Raw genomic sequence first — 14,999 nt, forward strand, 5'->3', positions numbered from 1 at the left:
AAAATGCAGCTGCTCTCCACAATTCACAATTGCAAAAAATATCTGAAGTACGACGAGAATAGAACCACGATTGCTGTTTATTTTAAAGTGATCTACGTACAACAGATTGAAGAACTGAATGGTATAAAAGAGTAGAGAAATTTCTTTAAAGTAGTATTTTGGTTAATTCTCAGCAATAAGCTAAATAAGTACACATACTAACTAACATGACTTTCGCAATCAATTCAACTATCAAGGGTAAAACTGCCCTTATTACGGGAGGAACTAAAAATTTGGGTGGAGAAACTGCTAAAGATTTAGCAGCTCATGGTGTCAACTTATTTTTACATTACAGAAGTGATGCATCTCAAGCAGCTAAATTCAAGGAAGATTTACAAAAACAGTATCCTGATGTTAAGATTGAAATTTATCAAGGAGCCCTAGACAAAGCTGACGATGTGACTAAATTATTCGATGCAGCATTAACCAAATTTGAAAAAGGTATCGATTTTGCTATTAATAATGTTGGAAAAGTTTTAAAGAAACCATTGATTGAAGTTACTGAAGCTGAATTTGATGAATTAGATTTAGTTAATAATAAAGTTGCCTTTTTCTTTTTAAAGGAAGCTGGGAAGAAAGTTAATGATAATGGTAGAATTGTTTCCTTAGTTACTTCATTATTGGCAGCCTATACTCCATTCTATTCTGGTTATCAAGGTACTAAATCACCAGTTGAATGGTATTCCAAGGCACTTTCCAAAGAAATTTATGATAGAGGTATTTCAGTTAATAACGTTGCTCCAGGTCCAATGGATACACCATTTTTGTATGGACAAGAAACACCAGAATCAATTGCTTATTATAAGACTGTTGGTTTAGGACAAAGATTGACAGAAACCAGTGATATTGTTCCAATTATCAGATTCTTAGTTAGTGAAGGTGCTTGGGTTACTGGTCAAACTATTTTTGCTTCTGGTGGGTTTACAGCTCATTAAGATTGGGACTACATAATTTTTATCATAGGGATTGCTATCTAGTAATTAAACAACAATTTTAATTGAAATAGTCTATACGATAATATAAGAACATACTATTCATTCTATGAATTGGGAAATGACCAGCAGTATGACAATGGAAAAAACTTTGGAACCAAACTTTTAAACAGAATCAGTTTCAATATAATAAATAAAAATGGTATAGTATAGTTGTTTATAATAATGGTAATAAAAATAATAATACACTGAGAATACTCTTCTGTCTTTTTTTTTGCAATCGGGTATGACTTTTTTTCTAGTAAGATTATGATGAATTTAAATCAGCCAATCGGTCATGAATTAATATTTTTAGATTAGTTCATACACAACATACCGAGACATTCTTCAGCACAACAACAACAGATTAAAGCACAGCATGATCCACAACATGATTGTAAACATCCACCGCTTTGTTGTTGAGGTTGTTGTTGAACATACATTGGTTGAGGTTGTTGTTGATAGTAACCACCTTGTGGTGGACCTTGTTGATAATAACCACCTTGTGGAGGACCTTGTTGGTAAGACTATAAAATTAATGTTAGTAAACAATGACCATTGACAATGTCATAAAAAGGAAAGGTCAAGTGGAAGTTGCCTAATTAGGTAATAGCACCATAGTCGCACCATTATCAGCGATGATCTGTATCAAAAATACAAAGCTTAGCTACTGCGGTGAGGATGTGAAATTTTAATGCCCCCTCTAAAAATTCATTTTCCATCGCGGACACAAACTGCTATTATTGATTGTTGGAGATTCTCTATTATATACCAGTCAATTGGAATTGGAAAAACATGTTGGCAATTGACTTTAACCAACAACTACTTATAGTTGCTTTATTCTTATATATTCATTAAACATAAACTTAGAATCCTCTAAACCTGTTCATTACATATACACTGCGCAAGGTGTACCTGGTAAATTTGAGTCGGATATAGTGCCTAATTATATTTTCTGGCCCGCTAACATCTTTTTTCTTGAAGCACTAACTTTAACTGTAGCACATGTCTAATAGCCGACTATGGACCTTCTCAATTTATAAATGCATTGTAAGTACATACCATCTTAATTTGAATTAATGAATAACCTTTTAAAAAGATATATTTAAATATAAATATTAATATAAATAAACTAAAAGAAAAGAAAGAAGAAATATATTGTTATTTATATTTATTTATTTATTTAACTTGTGCGTTCAGGTGTAGAATGTCTGGCTGTCTTCTGTGTCATTTTTTTTAAATCTAAGGTAACTTGGAACGATCACGTGAACTTCACTTTCGGTAAATACGCACACCCTCCCGTCTAGCACTATGTATAAAGTGTTAGTTAGATCAATGGATCTAGGATCTAGGATCTCGGGATTCCTTGACTATATGTATAAACAATGGATGGTTTTTATGGTTAGTAGCGCAGCCGATTATATTTAGAAGTTACAACACTAAATTATCTCTTCTATTAAGATTGCTATAAATTACTATTTTTAGCAATATTAGACATAGTTAAGTCTCCATATATGATGACTTAAGTAAAGCTCACTAAGTAGTATCAAATAAATACATAGTTTAAACTAACGATAAATCCGAAGTATGAATAAAATGTAAGAACACTGTATACAAAAATAATCGCTAATAGAATAGACGGGCTTATTATCCAATCATAGTAGAAAAACCTTAAGTATAAGCCTCCAAATTGGTTACTATATTTGGTACATTTTACATATTTTGCGACAATTAATTTAGTGCAGTACATTAACCATTATATGAATTATTTACTTTTCAATTTTGTTGCTGATTTTCTACAAAACTCATAGCCTCTTCCTTATTAATTTCACTCACACTACTGACCTTATTACTATAGATGACTCCAAAGAATTTATCAGCCACTTGTAACATTTCTGGTCTAAATGTTGTACATATGAATTGAGCATCTTTACTTAAATGTTTAATCATATTTGCAACAGATGTACGATATTGAGTATCTAAATTTGCATCAATTTCATCAAATAAATAGAATGGGGCAGGATCACATTGTTGAATAGCAAGAATTAATGCAATAGCACATAATGATTTTTGACCTCCTGATAATTGCTCAATTCTTTGTTGTTCATCATGTTTAGAATTAAATGATACAGATATTGCTACTCCCACATAATTATCAATTGATTGTTCATTAGTCAATTGACTTTGTGTGATCTCATTAACACCATCTTCATTATCTTGCTCTATTTGTTCACTTTGGACATCATCATCACCATTACCATCATTACCATTACCATTACCATTACCATTACCATTATCAATACTATTACGCTTCTGAATAATTAAATTACCAACACCAGCTGGTACTAAAGTTTCAAATATTTCATTAAAACTTTTAGCAACTTGTTTAAAACTTTTCCTTATAGCTTCATCTTTTTGATTTTCTAAATTTTTAATTAAATCTTCAATAGATTGTCTTGAAGTTTCTAATTCTTCACGCCTTATAACTAATTCATCTCTTTGTTTATTAAATGTACTAAATTGTTCCATAGCCTTTTTATTAATATGACTATAGTTTAACAATTCTTCATTAACTTTATTCAATTCTTTAAGTAAATCATCATTACTACTATCATTGGTATGAAATGCTTCTTCTGGTAAAACTCCAAGTTCTCTAATTTTTTTTTGAACTTCATCTCGTCTATTAACTAAAATAGATTTCTTATTAAGAGTTTTCTCACTATATTTCGAGAATTTCTCTAATTTCTTTAAAAGTGATAATTGTTGATCATTAGATTTCTTTAAAGATGATTCACTTTTTTGAATCTCTTCATTAATTGCATTAAATTCTTCAAGAACTTTCTTTTGTCTACCTTGTACTTTAGATAATTCATTATTTAAATTAATTAATTCTTGTTCATGTTCTTTAACTTCAAAATTTACTTGTGAATTGGTTTGATATTTATTTAATTCAACAGTTAAACTTGTTAATTTAGGAATAATATTATTATTTAATTCTGATTCATAACTAGAAATCTGGGTTTCTAAATCAGATAATTTAGTAACAATACTATCTAATTCATTTTCTGTAATCTTAATATTTAAATTTAATTGATTTAATTGTTCAATTTCATTATCAGATAATACTTGAGCAAATTGAGAATTTAATTCAACTTCATTTTGTTTTAAATTAATCGATAATGAATTCCTAATCGATTTCAAATTATTAATATTCAGTTGATAACCCTTTAATTCTTGTTGTAAATTAAATTTCTTATCATTTGCTCTAGCTAATTCTATTTTAATTGGTTCTTGTTGTGATTGTAATTTATCTAAATCTCGAACATTTAATTGTAATTCATTATTGACAGATGTTATTGATTGATTTAATAATTCAATTTCTTTAACACATCCATTAAGATCATTTTCAACATTAGTTAATTCTTTTCTCTTTTTACTTTGAACTTTTAATGCATCAAGTCGTGATCTCTTATAATCTCTATATCCTCCACTTAAAACCCCTCTTGTATCAGCACGATCTCCATCTAAGGTAATAGCAGATAATTTAAATTTTCTTGCTAATTCACTTCCAATTGATAAATCTGCCACTACTATAGCCTTACCAAATACTTGATTAATTGCCCTTCCAATAAGGGGATTATCAAATTTGATTTTTTTAATTAATGGAATACATTGATATTCATTACTATCAGGATAAATAATATCATGATCATTATCATTACCATTACCATTACCATTATTTAATCTATTGATTGGCATGAATGTGGCTCTACCCCCTTTAATTCGTACCAATTCTTCCATTATTAATGAAGCTGTTTGATCATTATCTACCACAATATGAAATAATGATGTTCCAGCAATAACTTCAGTAGCAGTTTTATATTTTTCATTAACATTAAATAATTCGGCTAATGGTCCATATACTTTATCTTGAAGATTAAGTTTATTAACAATTTGTTTAACAGAATTTAACCCTTGAGCTTGAGATCTATCCATAGTTTGACTAACTAAATTATTAGCATTATTTAAATCATTATTTAATGAATCATAAATACTTTTATATCTAATTTCATCTCTCCAAAGAATCTTACGTTTATCATTTAAATTATTTAATTCAAGTTTTAATTCATTAATAGAATTCTTTAAATTTAAACTTGTTAATTGATATTCTTCATTATTAATATTAGAATTTAAATTAGTAATCTTTTTATTTAATTCAGAAATATTATTCTCATTAATTTTAATTTGCGAATTAATTTGATTTATTTCATTATCTTTAGAAATTAATTGCCGTTTAATTAAACTAATTTCTTGATTTAATAATGTATCTCTTTGCTTTTTAGTTTCAAATTTCAGAAATCTTTGTTGTTTAGAATATAATGATCTTTGTTTAGATTTAAATTCACTTAAATTATCCTTTAATTTCAATTCTTGATTCTGTAAATTGATAATTTCTGGTTTAATATCCTTTACTTTTAATTCATTATCATATTTTAAACTTTTAAATTTATTAATTTGTTGTTGAATAGAATTTAATCTTTCAATTGAATCTTCATTGGAATGTTTTAATTCATGAATTTTAACTTCCTTAGCAGAAATTAATTTAAATAATTCATTATAATCTAAATTAGTTTGATCTTTTTCTAATCTAGAAATCTTTAAAGAAACTTTTAATTGATCAATAGTTGATTGTAATTGTTGACATAATTTTTCTCTCTTTTCTAAATCTTGTAAATCTTGAGATGATTGTTGTAATAAAGTATTATAATTCTCATCAATATCTTCAATAGTTTGATTTAATTCATTATATTCTCGATCAAATAAATTATATTCTAAAATCTTTTTAGATTTCTCTAATTGTTGAAATTTCTTAAGATCAATTGATTCTATTTGTAAATCAGATAATCTTTCATCAATAGATTGTAAAGTTTCATCGATTCGTTGCTTTTTATAATTAGAATTATTCATTTCCTTTATAGATTCTTTTAATTTATTTTCAAATACGGTGGCTCCACTAACTTCTTTTAATAATAATAATCGTTCTCCATTCTTAGAATTAGTTAAAGATGTGATTTTTCCTTGAGGAACAATATAATATGGATTAGATCTTGAAAATCCAGCACTTTCTAATAAATTCATAACATCAGAACGCGTAGCAGATCTTCCATCTAATGAATAATCATCCTTTTTAAGTCCAATAGTTCTTCTAATTGATACTTCTACTTTATTAATTGGAATTCTTCCATCACTATTATCAAAAATAATTTCAACATATGCACTCATGACTGTTCCAGAACCTTCATGAATTAATCCTTGTCTTTCTTCTCTTGTCATATGAGTATAAGCATCTGATAATACAAATCTTATAGCTGCAAAGAAATTAGATTTACCTGATCCATTACGTCCTACTACAACATTATGATGAGGTGATACAAGATCTATAATAGTATGATTCTTATAGGTTTTAAACCCTTGTATGATAATCTTCTTAATATACATTATCAATTCTATATTACTAACAATATTTCCTATTAATACAGACTTTTTCTGGAATATTAAGTAGACTTGACTCCAATTGTAAATAGTGAAAAATATAAATTTTCGATAAAGGACGCGTTAAATTTTGATGGGTCGAAATGTCGCATGTCGCAAAACAATAAAATTGCAAAATGCAAAATGCAAAATGCAAATATCCTCTTTACATTTGTTTCAGATCGGAGGAATCGTTTGTGGTTATTTTTAAATCAATAATTGTGTCAATTTGCATAGATACACTACCATAAGGAACTATATAAGAAAGTAAAACTGCTGCATATCTTTTGTATCCTTTTATTTGTGTGTCACTCACTGATCTCTGTAAGATCCAAAGGATCGAAAGAATTCAGTAACTTAATTAGAATATAGGAATCTACTAACATATTAAAATATAATTTTGCAATTTTTCACCTCCATGTGTGAATCGCATTGTATACTTACGTGACTTAACAGCTTGAATATATGCTCATGTCCCTTATGTATAATAATCACTGGAAATACGATTTTCAGATAACATATCGTATGCACTTATAGGAATCTACTAACAAAAGTATATGTATTATGAACATACATATTATTATTTAGGCATTTCCATTAGTAGTCTTCGTTGAAACCGATCTGATTGGATTATAAATTTTGATTATGTCTTCAGTTCCTTGTCTTTTCATTTACAGTTGTATTTTTCAGCACAATTCTATTATGCGATCACGCAGTGATAGATCATATTCTTCATATATAAATTTAATTACATATAATAATATACACAACAATTTATATTTAAATTATACACAATAGTAGTCTTTTAAGGTAGGATATGAGTGTTGATTATAATAAAGCACAATGTTTAAGAACAGAAAGTACCTATATCACTAAGAAAGTATATTGTACTTTCTCTGGAAGATTGATTAATCATCGTTCCAGAGTTTAAACAAATATAACTCCTCAAGTATTAAACTAAATATTACTCATCCACAAGTATCGAATTATAATCTTATCGTAATATTGTTTGTACATGAATTCCTGAAAATAAATGTGTCAATCTATTCATTTTTTTCTCCTTAAATATGTAAGAAAATTGCAACCATACCTTCCTATTTAGGGAAAGTCAAAAAAGTTTATACAGTTGTCACAGAACAACTGCCTCAAGAGCCGACCTACTCACCTCAATCATTATATAGTTACTACTTTATAGAGAAGTTTGTAATTAATATATATATGTATATATTGTAACCGAAGTCGTGTACTATCTATATAATAAATATAGGCACTCAGTCTCTATAAGATTTATTATTTCCTTAATGTATTTTCTGCATCAATAGCTGCAAAAAAAAAGTAACAACTATTTCCTTATAAATATTAACCAAACCACCGTTTTTATTCCAGTAAAAATTTGCTTGCCTCTAAACTATAAAATCTTGCTCAATGTTTTGCTCACTACATAAATTCAGCTTCATATCCACACCTCCAAATACCGAAACATGTTTAGATTACTCAGTTCAATCAACCAAAAGAGCCACAAGTTTGGAATCCTTGCCTGACGAAGTTTTAGCTCGGATCATAGATCACTTGAATCAACTTGACGTGTTAGACTTGTGCCTAGTAAATTCAAGAATTCACAAACTATGCATGAATAAACTATTCAGGGTAGCTCTTATTAAGCACCCGGTACAACGGACCTTCACTGTTCATCGAAAATTGAATTCACCTAATTATTCTCAATTCACAATTGTAAATCTTGAAAAGTGTCCCTGCAAGAAGAAATTTCAAAGATTAATCTATTATCCAGCGCCAAATCAAGATTATTGTTTTCTGGTTAAATACGGTTATTATACTAAAATTGATCATCTTTGGGTCCCCAAGAAAGCCAAGAAGGTAATCAATCAAAGATCAAGTCGAATACTAATAATATCTATGAGTAATCCATCAACTAGAGAGGGTCAAGATTATTTCTATAAAGTAAAAAGTTTGGCAAGTACTCTTGGTTTGTTTAAAAAAATGCATTTGGCTGTAAAAGATGCTCTGGTCGAAACAATTAAAAAATTCCAAGGGATATTTGTTGGAGTCAATTGCTTGTCGATGAGTATGCTCTCCAGTCCCGGATACATTGATAATTGTGAATCATCTTTGTCCCTATTCCGATGTGAAAATATTACAGAATTTGAAATTGAAAGCATTTGTCCTAGCCACGAGGACAATTTCTTCTACAGAATGATAAAGTCTATGCCAAACATAAAGATACTTATTATACGAATCTGGGTTAGACCTACATCTCTACATAAAACTATGGAATTATTATCTAACTATCGTATTCAAAAGTTTTGCTTAGATATTCGAGAAACGTTCGCACATATAAATGTTCGTCAAAACTGTGATATTGTCAAGGCTTTGCTTAAAAGTTGTGGTTCCACTCTAGAACTTGTAAGGGTCAACTATTCTGGGAGTTTCACACGTATAAAATTATTAAAGATCGACTTGTTTTTCAGTAATGACTACGATATATGTGAAGAGCTTAACGAAGAGGTTAGGAGCTTAGTAAGTTGGGTCAAAGAGACTATTACTAACTATCCAAGATTGAAGTATTTCATATTCTACAATTATCAATTTATAATAGACAGGAAAGTAGAACCATATAGGTGGATTGAAATAAACAACAAAGAGTTGTGATATGAACCGATTTTCCAGTTTTATTATTAGGTTTTTGTTCTTTGGCCAAGAATAGATTTGTGTTTATAGTTTAATGTATAAAAAATACATCTGATTATTGTCTATCAAAATCTGCTACGATATATAGGCGCCATCTTTGTTCTATGATTTTATCGGTTGTTTATACAGTGCGACATATACTATACAATACATACAACTATACCACGATAACCATAACAACACACACGTGAATTCTACCTTACATGAATTTATAGAGATAAATTAAATTTATATTTATGATTAAAAAGTAGATTCTACCTCTAACAACCCCTATGTATTTGTAGTTTCAACAGTTTTACTCTTCTCATATTTTAAGGCATAATTAAAATAATCTAGCCTGGGTATGCATTGTGAATGTAGTCGGTCATATCCGAGGTATATGTTAATTATATCTCAATTATATCTCAATTATATCTTAAACATAACTTAATTAAAACTGTATATTCTAGTAATATCTTAGTTATATCCTAATTACATTTGCCTAGAAAAGAAAATTGATCTGCCTGCATAACTGAACAATCGTCAACGAGCAGGGCCGAACAAAACCTCATTTGAGCTGCCCCATAAAGATTGAAAAATCATTATGATTTAATCTAAGGGAAAGTAGGGAATGCCACCAAAGAAGTATAATACACGTAGCAGAGCTACGAAAGAGGCCAAACCTCAATCGGCAACCCAGAGATCTACAGCTACCATTTTTCAAAATGTCGACCCTGAGACTTTAGCATCATCAGCAGCTACTGAAGAGCCAAAGCCAAATGATTCAATTAATTCAGAGAAACAACAAGAACAAGAAAGAGATGTTGAATTAGAAACAGCCGGATTTCCTTTTAATATTACTTATAGAGTTCAAGACTTCTTAAATGAACAATTGACTTTGTTAAAATCTGTTCAATTATTGGTATTCCTTTATCTATCACAAATTATATATGCCAATTACGAAAAATTAGAAAAATTAAATGAAACCTGGTGGGTTATAGGTGCTAATTTTATTGGGATATTAGCAGCTTTGATCTTAAATTATGTTAAAGGTTTTGCTCCTGGAGAAACTAAATATCCTCCAGAATTTAATTATCTTTACAGTGTTTTATTACCTTTATTATTTAGTATTGTTCATTATAATGAAAAGTTTTTTAATGTTAATTTAGCCCTCAATTATTTCATTGTTGATAGATTACATCCATTTTTTGTTGTCTTCAGTTCTATTGCTTTTTATGAAATTTATAACACCAGTGAAGAAACTCCAACTTTCCAATATGTTATAATTTGTCTCACTCATTTTGTTATTAGTATTGGTTTAAATTATATAAACGATGGATTCTTTGATGAAGACATTGAAATTATTGAAATTGAAGTTGACGACGATGAAATCGATATAGAAGATGAAATAATTGAAATTGAAGTTCAAAGAAGCTTCTCAAGAGCTGAAATTCAATTAATTTCAGTGATCTTTACAAATCTTATATGGAATCACGATTTAGTTGAACCTTATTTGCCGTTAGTTATCTTTCAAAAATTATTTGTTAGTTTAGTTGCCTCAACTTTATTTTCATATCCACTTTATTTATACTTACCATATATTGTTACAGGTCTGGTATTTTCAGCTATGTTTTATTTCTTAACTAATTATCAATTACAGCCAACCTTGGGTGAGAATTCCGTTGTTTGGATTTACACTTACATTTTTGAGAATGAAGAAAGATTAACCTTCTTAAAAGTTTGGTTGAGTTTGTTAGCCGTTATAGTTCCAACTATATTCTATCTTGCTAAGAACTGGTCAAAAAATTGGAGAAGAAAGAGCTGGCATTTCTTAATTATTGTAATCTTATTATTCAGTCCATCAATTTTAATTGAACAAGTTGAATTCACTTTGATCAGTTTACTTGGTCTTATAATAGTATTCATCTTAGCTGAAATTATAAGATATTCCAAATTTTCTTTCTTAGGTAAGTACTTGTCCAAAATTTTAATTCAATTTCAAGATGAAAAAGATTTACAGGGTCCTTTTAATCTTTCCTACATCTACTTATTAGTAGGCATAACTATACCAATTATATATGATTATATTTTAAATGGTACAACACAAGTTAGTATTATAAGATATATGGGAGTTGTTGCTTTAGGCTTAGGTGACGCAATTGCATCCATTATAGGAGGAAGTTTTGGTTCAATAAAATGGAAAGGTAGTGATAAATCCATTCAAGGAAGTGCAGCCTTTATTATTTCTAATTTAGTTGCTTTTAAAGCAATTGACTACTATTTATCTACTAATTTCAATTCAGTTTATATCCCAATTGATCCTCATTGGGAGAATTTATTTGTTGTTACCTTCTTAAGTGCAATCTTAGAAGGTACTTCTAATCTTAATGACAATTTCTTTATACCAATTATTTTACCTATTGGTTATGAACTTATAAATAGATGTTACTAAATGTAATTTTAATTTTAGTTTTAGTTTTAATTTTAATTTTAATTTTAATTTTATTCAATATTCTGTACGAGTCATTCTTCTATATTTACAAGTATAATAAAATATATACATATACATTTTCAACTTGGTCGTTTTGCAACAATGGAGTGCGTTTGTATCGAACCACTCCTATACGAGCAGTTTGTAATTTTTCCGGATCGGTACGTGGGCTATAAAAAAAAATTCCCGTTTGTGGAAGTTCCGCAACATCTTCATATATAGCTGAAAATTGCAAGTATCGATAATTTAGCATTTTTACAGATTTTTCAACCAGTCTTTCGTTAATATCTGTTATATCACCATGTCTAAGAAACCAGTTAATATACTTTCAAGAGCTGATGTTATCGATTTAATAGCTGAGGGGAAAGCTATTGTCATATATAAAAAGAATGTTCTTAACTTAACCAATTGGATCAGAAATCATCCTGGGGGTGATAAAGCAGTATATCATATGGTAGGTAGAGATTCAACTGATGAAATGAATGCTTATCATAGTGATGAAACTATAAGTATATTTTCACGTTGGAAAATTGGAGAAATTGATCATTATTGGGAGAATTTATTACCTCCAATTCAAGGTGGAATTTATAAGAAGGGTCAATATCAACAAGAGGAAGATGAAATTTTGGTTGCAAGAACTCAATCATTAGATGATAAATTAGATGATATATCTTCAACTAGTTCATTAGAAGAAACAGCTTCACCTTCTTTAACAAATGAATCTCCTAATGAAACTGTAGATGAATTTCCTACAAATTATTCAGCTGGATATCCAAAAGTCAATACTGTAAAACCTGTTGTACCTCAAAATATATTAGTAACTGAAGAAAATACCAATAATTTATTCCCAATTGATGAAAAAGTAACGGAAACAATTGCAAAAAAATCTGCTATTGTAGATCCAAAATTATTAATGGAAAATTATGATAATGAATTAACTCGTCAAGATATTTTACAATTACCTGCTTTAGATTATGATACTCAACAAAATCTTCGTGATAAATATAATGAATTACATGAAACAATTATTCGAAATGGATTTTATACTTGTGATTTATGGAATTATGGTCGTGAACTCATTAAGATTGGTAGTCTTATGTTATATTCATTTTCATTTCTTAAAATAGGTTGGTTAACTTTAAGTGCTATATGTATGGGTCTGGCATGGCATCAAATGACATTTATTGCTCATGATTCTGGTCATGTATCACTTACTCATAATTATCAACTCGATAATTTATTTGGTATGATTATTGCTGATTGGTTTGGAGGTTTAAGTTTAGGATGGTGGAAAAGAAATCATAATGTTCATCATCTTATTACAAATGATCCAGTTCATGATCCAGATATTCAACATTTACCATTTTTTGCCGTTAGTGTTAGATTATTTAATAATGTTTATTCTACTTATTATGATAATTATCTTTGGTTTGATAAAGCTGCTGAATTTTTTATCCCCTTTCAAAAATATTTATACTATCCAATTTTATGTTTTGGAAGATTTAATCTTTACTTTTTATCTTGGAGTCATTTAATTAGAGGACTTGGTCCAAGACATGGTAAGGCAGCTTGGTTTAGATATTTTGAATTAGCAGGTTTATCATTCTTCTTTTATTGGTTTTTTTACTTATTAGTTTTTAAATCAATTGATGGTTGGGGTAATAGAATCTTATATGTATTAGTTAGTCATATTGCTACTATGTTAGTTCATGTTCAAATTACTTTAAGTCATTTTGCTATGTCTACTTCTGATTTAGGAGTTAGTGAATCCTTCCCATCTCGTCAATTAAGAACTACTATGGATGTAGATTGTCCTGAATGGCTTGATTTTTTACATGGTGGATTACAATTCCAAGCAATTCATCATTTATTTCCAAGAATTCCTAGACATAATTTTAGAAGAGTTCAACCATTTGTTATTAAATTTTGTGAAGAAGTTGGATTACCTTATTCTATTTATGGTTTTGGAGAAGGTAATGAAATTGTTATTAGTAAATTAGCTGATATTGGTAAACAATGTACAATAATGTTAGATTGTACTAAATCATATGATGGTGATTTATATTAGAGGAAATATGGTGATAGTTATAGTATTTATACATTCATATTTATATATAGAATAATACTACTTCAATTTTGCTTTTTCATAACTTCATGATCAATTAAACCCTTAGTATCTAAATATTGAATAAATTGTAATATAACATTATTTTCATGTTCTGAATGTTCTCGTTTAATTAAATGTTTAAATAATCTACCTCCAGATTTTTGAATATTACTATATAATTTAGGAATTAATACTGGAATATCATTAATTGTTCTCTTAAAATGTGTAGATTCTATATCAGGTAAATTAAATGCTGGATTATCAAATTTATTAGATTTAGATATAGATGAATCTGGTAATTCATGGAGATTTTTACATTTATTACCAAATTTACAATGTTTATGCAATTGATAAAATCTACAAATATTTCTTGCTTTCTTTGTATTTGGAGTATCTGAATTTGAATTCGAATTCCGCCTCTTTCGATCTTGACTATTAATTTCATTCTGTTGATCCTGTACTTGTACTTGTGCCTGTGCTTGTGCTTGTGTCTGTTCTTTCAATTCTATATTCTTTCTAGTGGGCCATCTTTTCTTTCTTTCTTCGATCCATTTAGCTATATCTTCATCAGTTTGTAATGTTATATTTGTACCTGGTATAACTATAGGTTGCGATGGATCTTTAACAGTTTGAGATACTTCATCATCATTGACTTCATTATTGATTTCATCATTATTATCAAGATCTGTTTTATCTTTTATGGGTCCCTCATCGCGATCTTTAGTACTAGGCGATACATCAATTACAGGCTCTTCATTAGGTAAGTAAGTAGGTAAGTCTAATAACAGGGTCGTCACAGAAGAGGCTATCTCTTGGTTGATGTTATTACTCAGTTGATTATACACTTGTTTAGCATTATGTTTATTATACCGTCTATTATTATTATTATTATTATTATTATTATTATTCTTATTCTTATTATTCTTATGATTTGTAGAGGATTCTTCATTCAGTGCTGATATTTGTGCATGTTGAATTCCATTAGTAGATCCACCAGTCTTCTTAGACGAAGATGGGGGAGGCGGAGGAGCATATACAAAGTCCATATGATTTTGTAATGGGTTTAGTCTTACAAGTATACTATATACAACTTAGTGATTAGCTCTTCCCTAACAAAATTTTAGCCTAGTATAAATCTTTTTGTGATACTGAGAATTTCGCTACTAACAAATTT

General features: G+C 28.8%; 6 protein-coding genes across 6 annotated transcripts; 4 read left to right on the plus strand and 2 right to left on the minus strand. All coding sequences in view use genetic code 12, as the record gives it.

Moving 5' to 3' along the window:
• Positions 1-206: 206 nt before the first annotated feature.
• On the plus strand, positions 207-974 carry ADH4 (Adh4p; the record flags this gene model as incomplete). The annotated part of the gene is made up of 1 exon (XM_064885015.1): positions 207-974. One exon carries the CDS (start codon positions 207-209, stop codon positions 972-974), a length of 768 nt encoding a protein of 255 aa, XP_064737976.1.
• Positions 975-2,749: 1,775 nt separating this feature from the next.
• On the minus strand, positions 2,750-6,566 carry SMC3 (cohesin subunit). The gene has a single exon (XM_064883173.1). It carries the CDS (start codon positions 6,507-6,509, stop codon positions 2,787-2,789), a length of 3,723 nt encoding a protein of 1,240 aa, XP_064737977.1. The 5' UTR covers positions 6,510-6,566; the 3' UTR covers positions 2,750-2,786.
• Positions 6,567-7,967: 1,401 nt separating this feature from the next.
• RJT21DRAFT_114797 (uncharacterized protein) lies at positions 7,968-9,209 on the plus strand (the record flags this gene model as incomplete). Its single annotated transcript, XM_064880285.1, has 1 exon — positions 7,968-9,209. The coding sequence occupies one exon, from the start codon at positions 7,968-7,970 to the stop codon at positions 9,207-9,209; it is 1,242 nt and encodes a 413-aa protein (XP_064737978.1).
• A 494-nt stretch (positions 9,210-9,703) lies between these two features.
• On the plus strand, positions 9,704-11,794 carry RJT21DRAFT_121281 (dolichol kinase). The gene has a single exon (XM_064882044.1). The coding sequence runs from the start codon at positions 9,859-9,861 to the stop codon at positions 11,677-11,679; it is 1,821 nt and encodes a 606-aa protein (XP_064737979.1). The 5' UTR covers positions 9,704-9,858; the 3' UTR covers positions 11,680-11,794.
• Positions 11,795-11,801: 7 nt separating this feature from the next.
• SLD1 (Sld1p) lies at positions 11,802-13,839 on the plus strand. Its single transcript, XM_064882045.1, has one exon. The coding sequence runs from the start codon at positions 12,020-12,022 to the stop codon at positions 13,784-13,786; it is 1,767 nt and encodes a 588-aa protein (XP_064737980.1). The 5' UTR covers positions 11,802-12,019; the 3' UTR covers positions 13,787-13,839.
• Positions 13,840-14,930, minus strand: RJT21DRAFT_121285 (uncharacterized protein). The gene has a single exon (XM_064882046.1). It carries the CDS (start codon positions 14,869-14,871, stop codon positions 13,849-13,851), a length of 1,023 nt encoding a protein of 340 aa, XP_064737981.1. The 5' UTR covers positions 14,872-14,930; the 3' UTR covers positions 13,840-13,848.
• Positions 14,931-14,999: the final 69 nt, after the last annotated feature.

This window comes from Scheffersomyces amazonensis, assembly GCF_036850825.1.
Source record: "Scheffersomyces amazonensis strain UFMG-HMD-26.3 chromosome Unknown RJT21scaffold_4, whole genome shotgun sequence".
In the NCBI taxonomy this organism is placed as follows: domain Eukaryota; kingdom Fungi; phylum Ascomycota; class Pichiomycetes; order Serinales; family Debaryomycetaceae; genus Scheffersomyces; species Scheffersomyces amazonensis.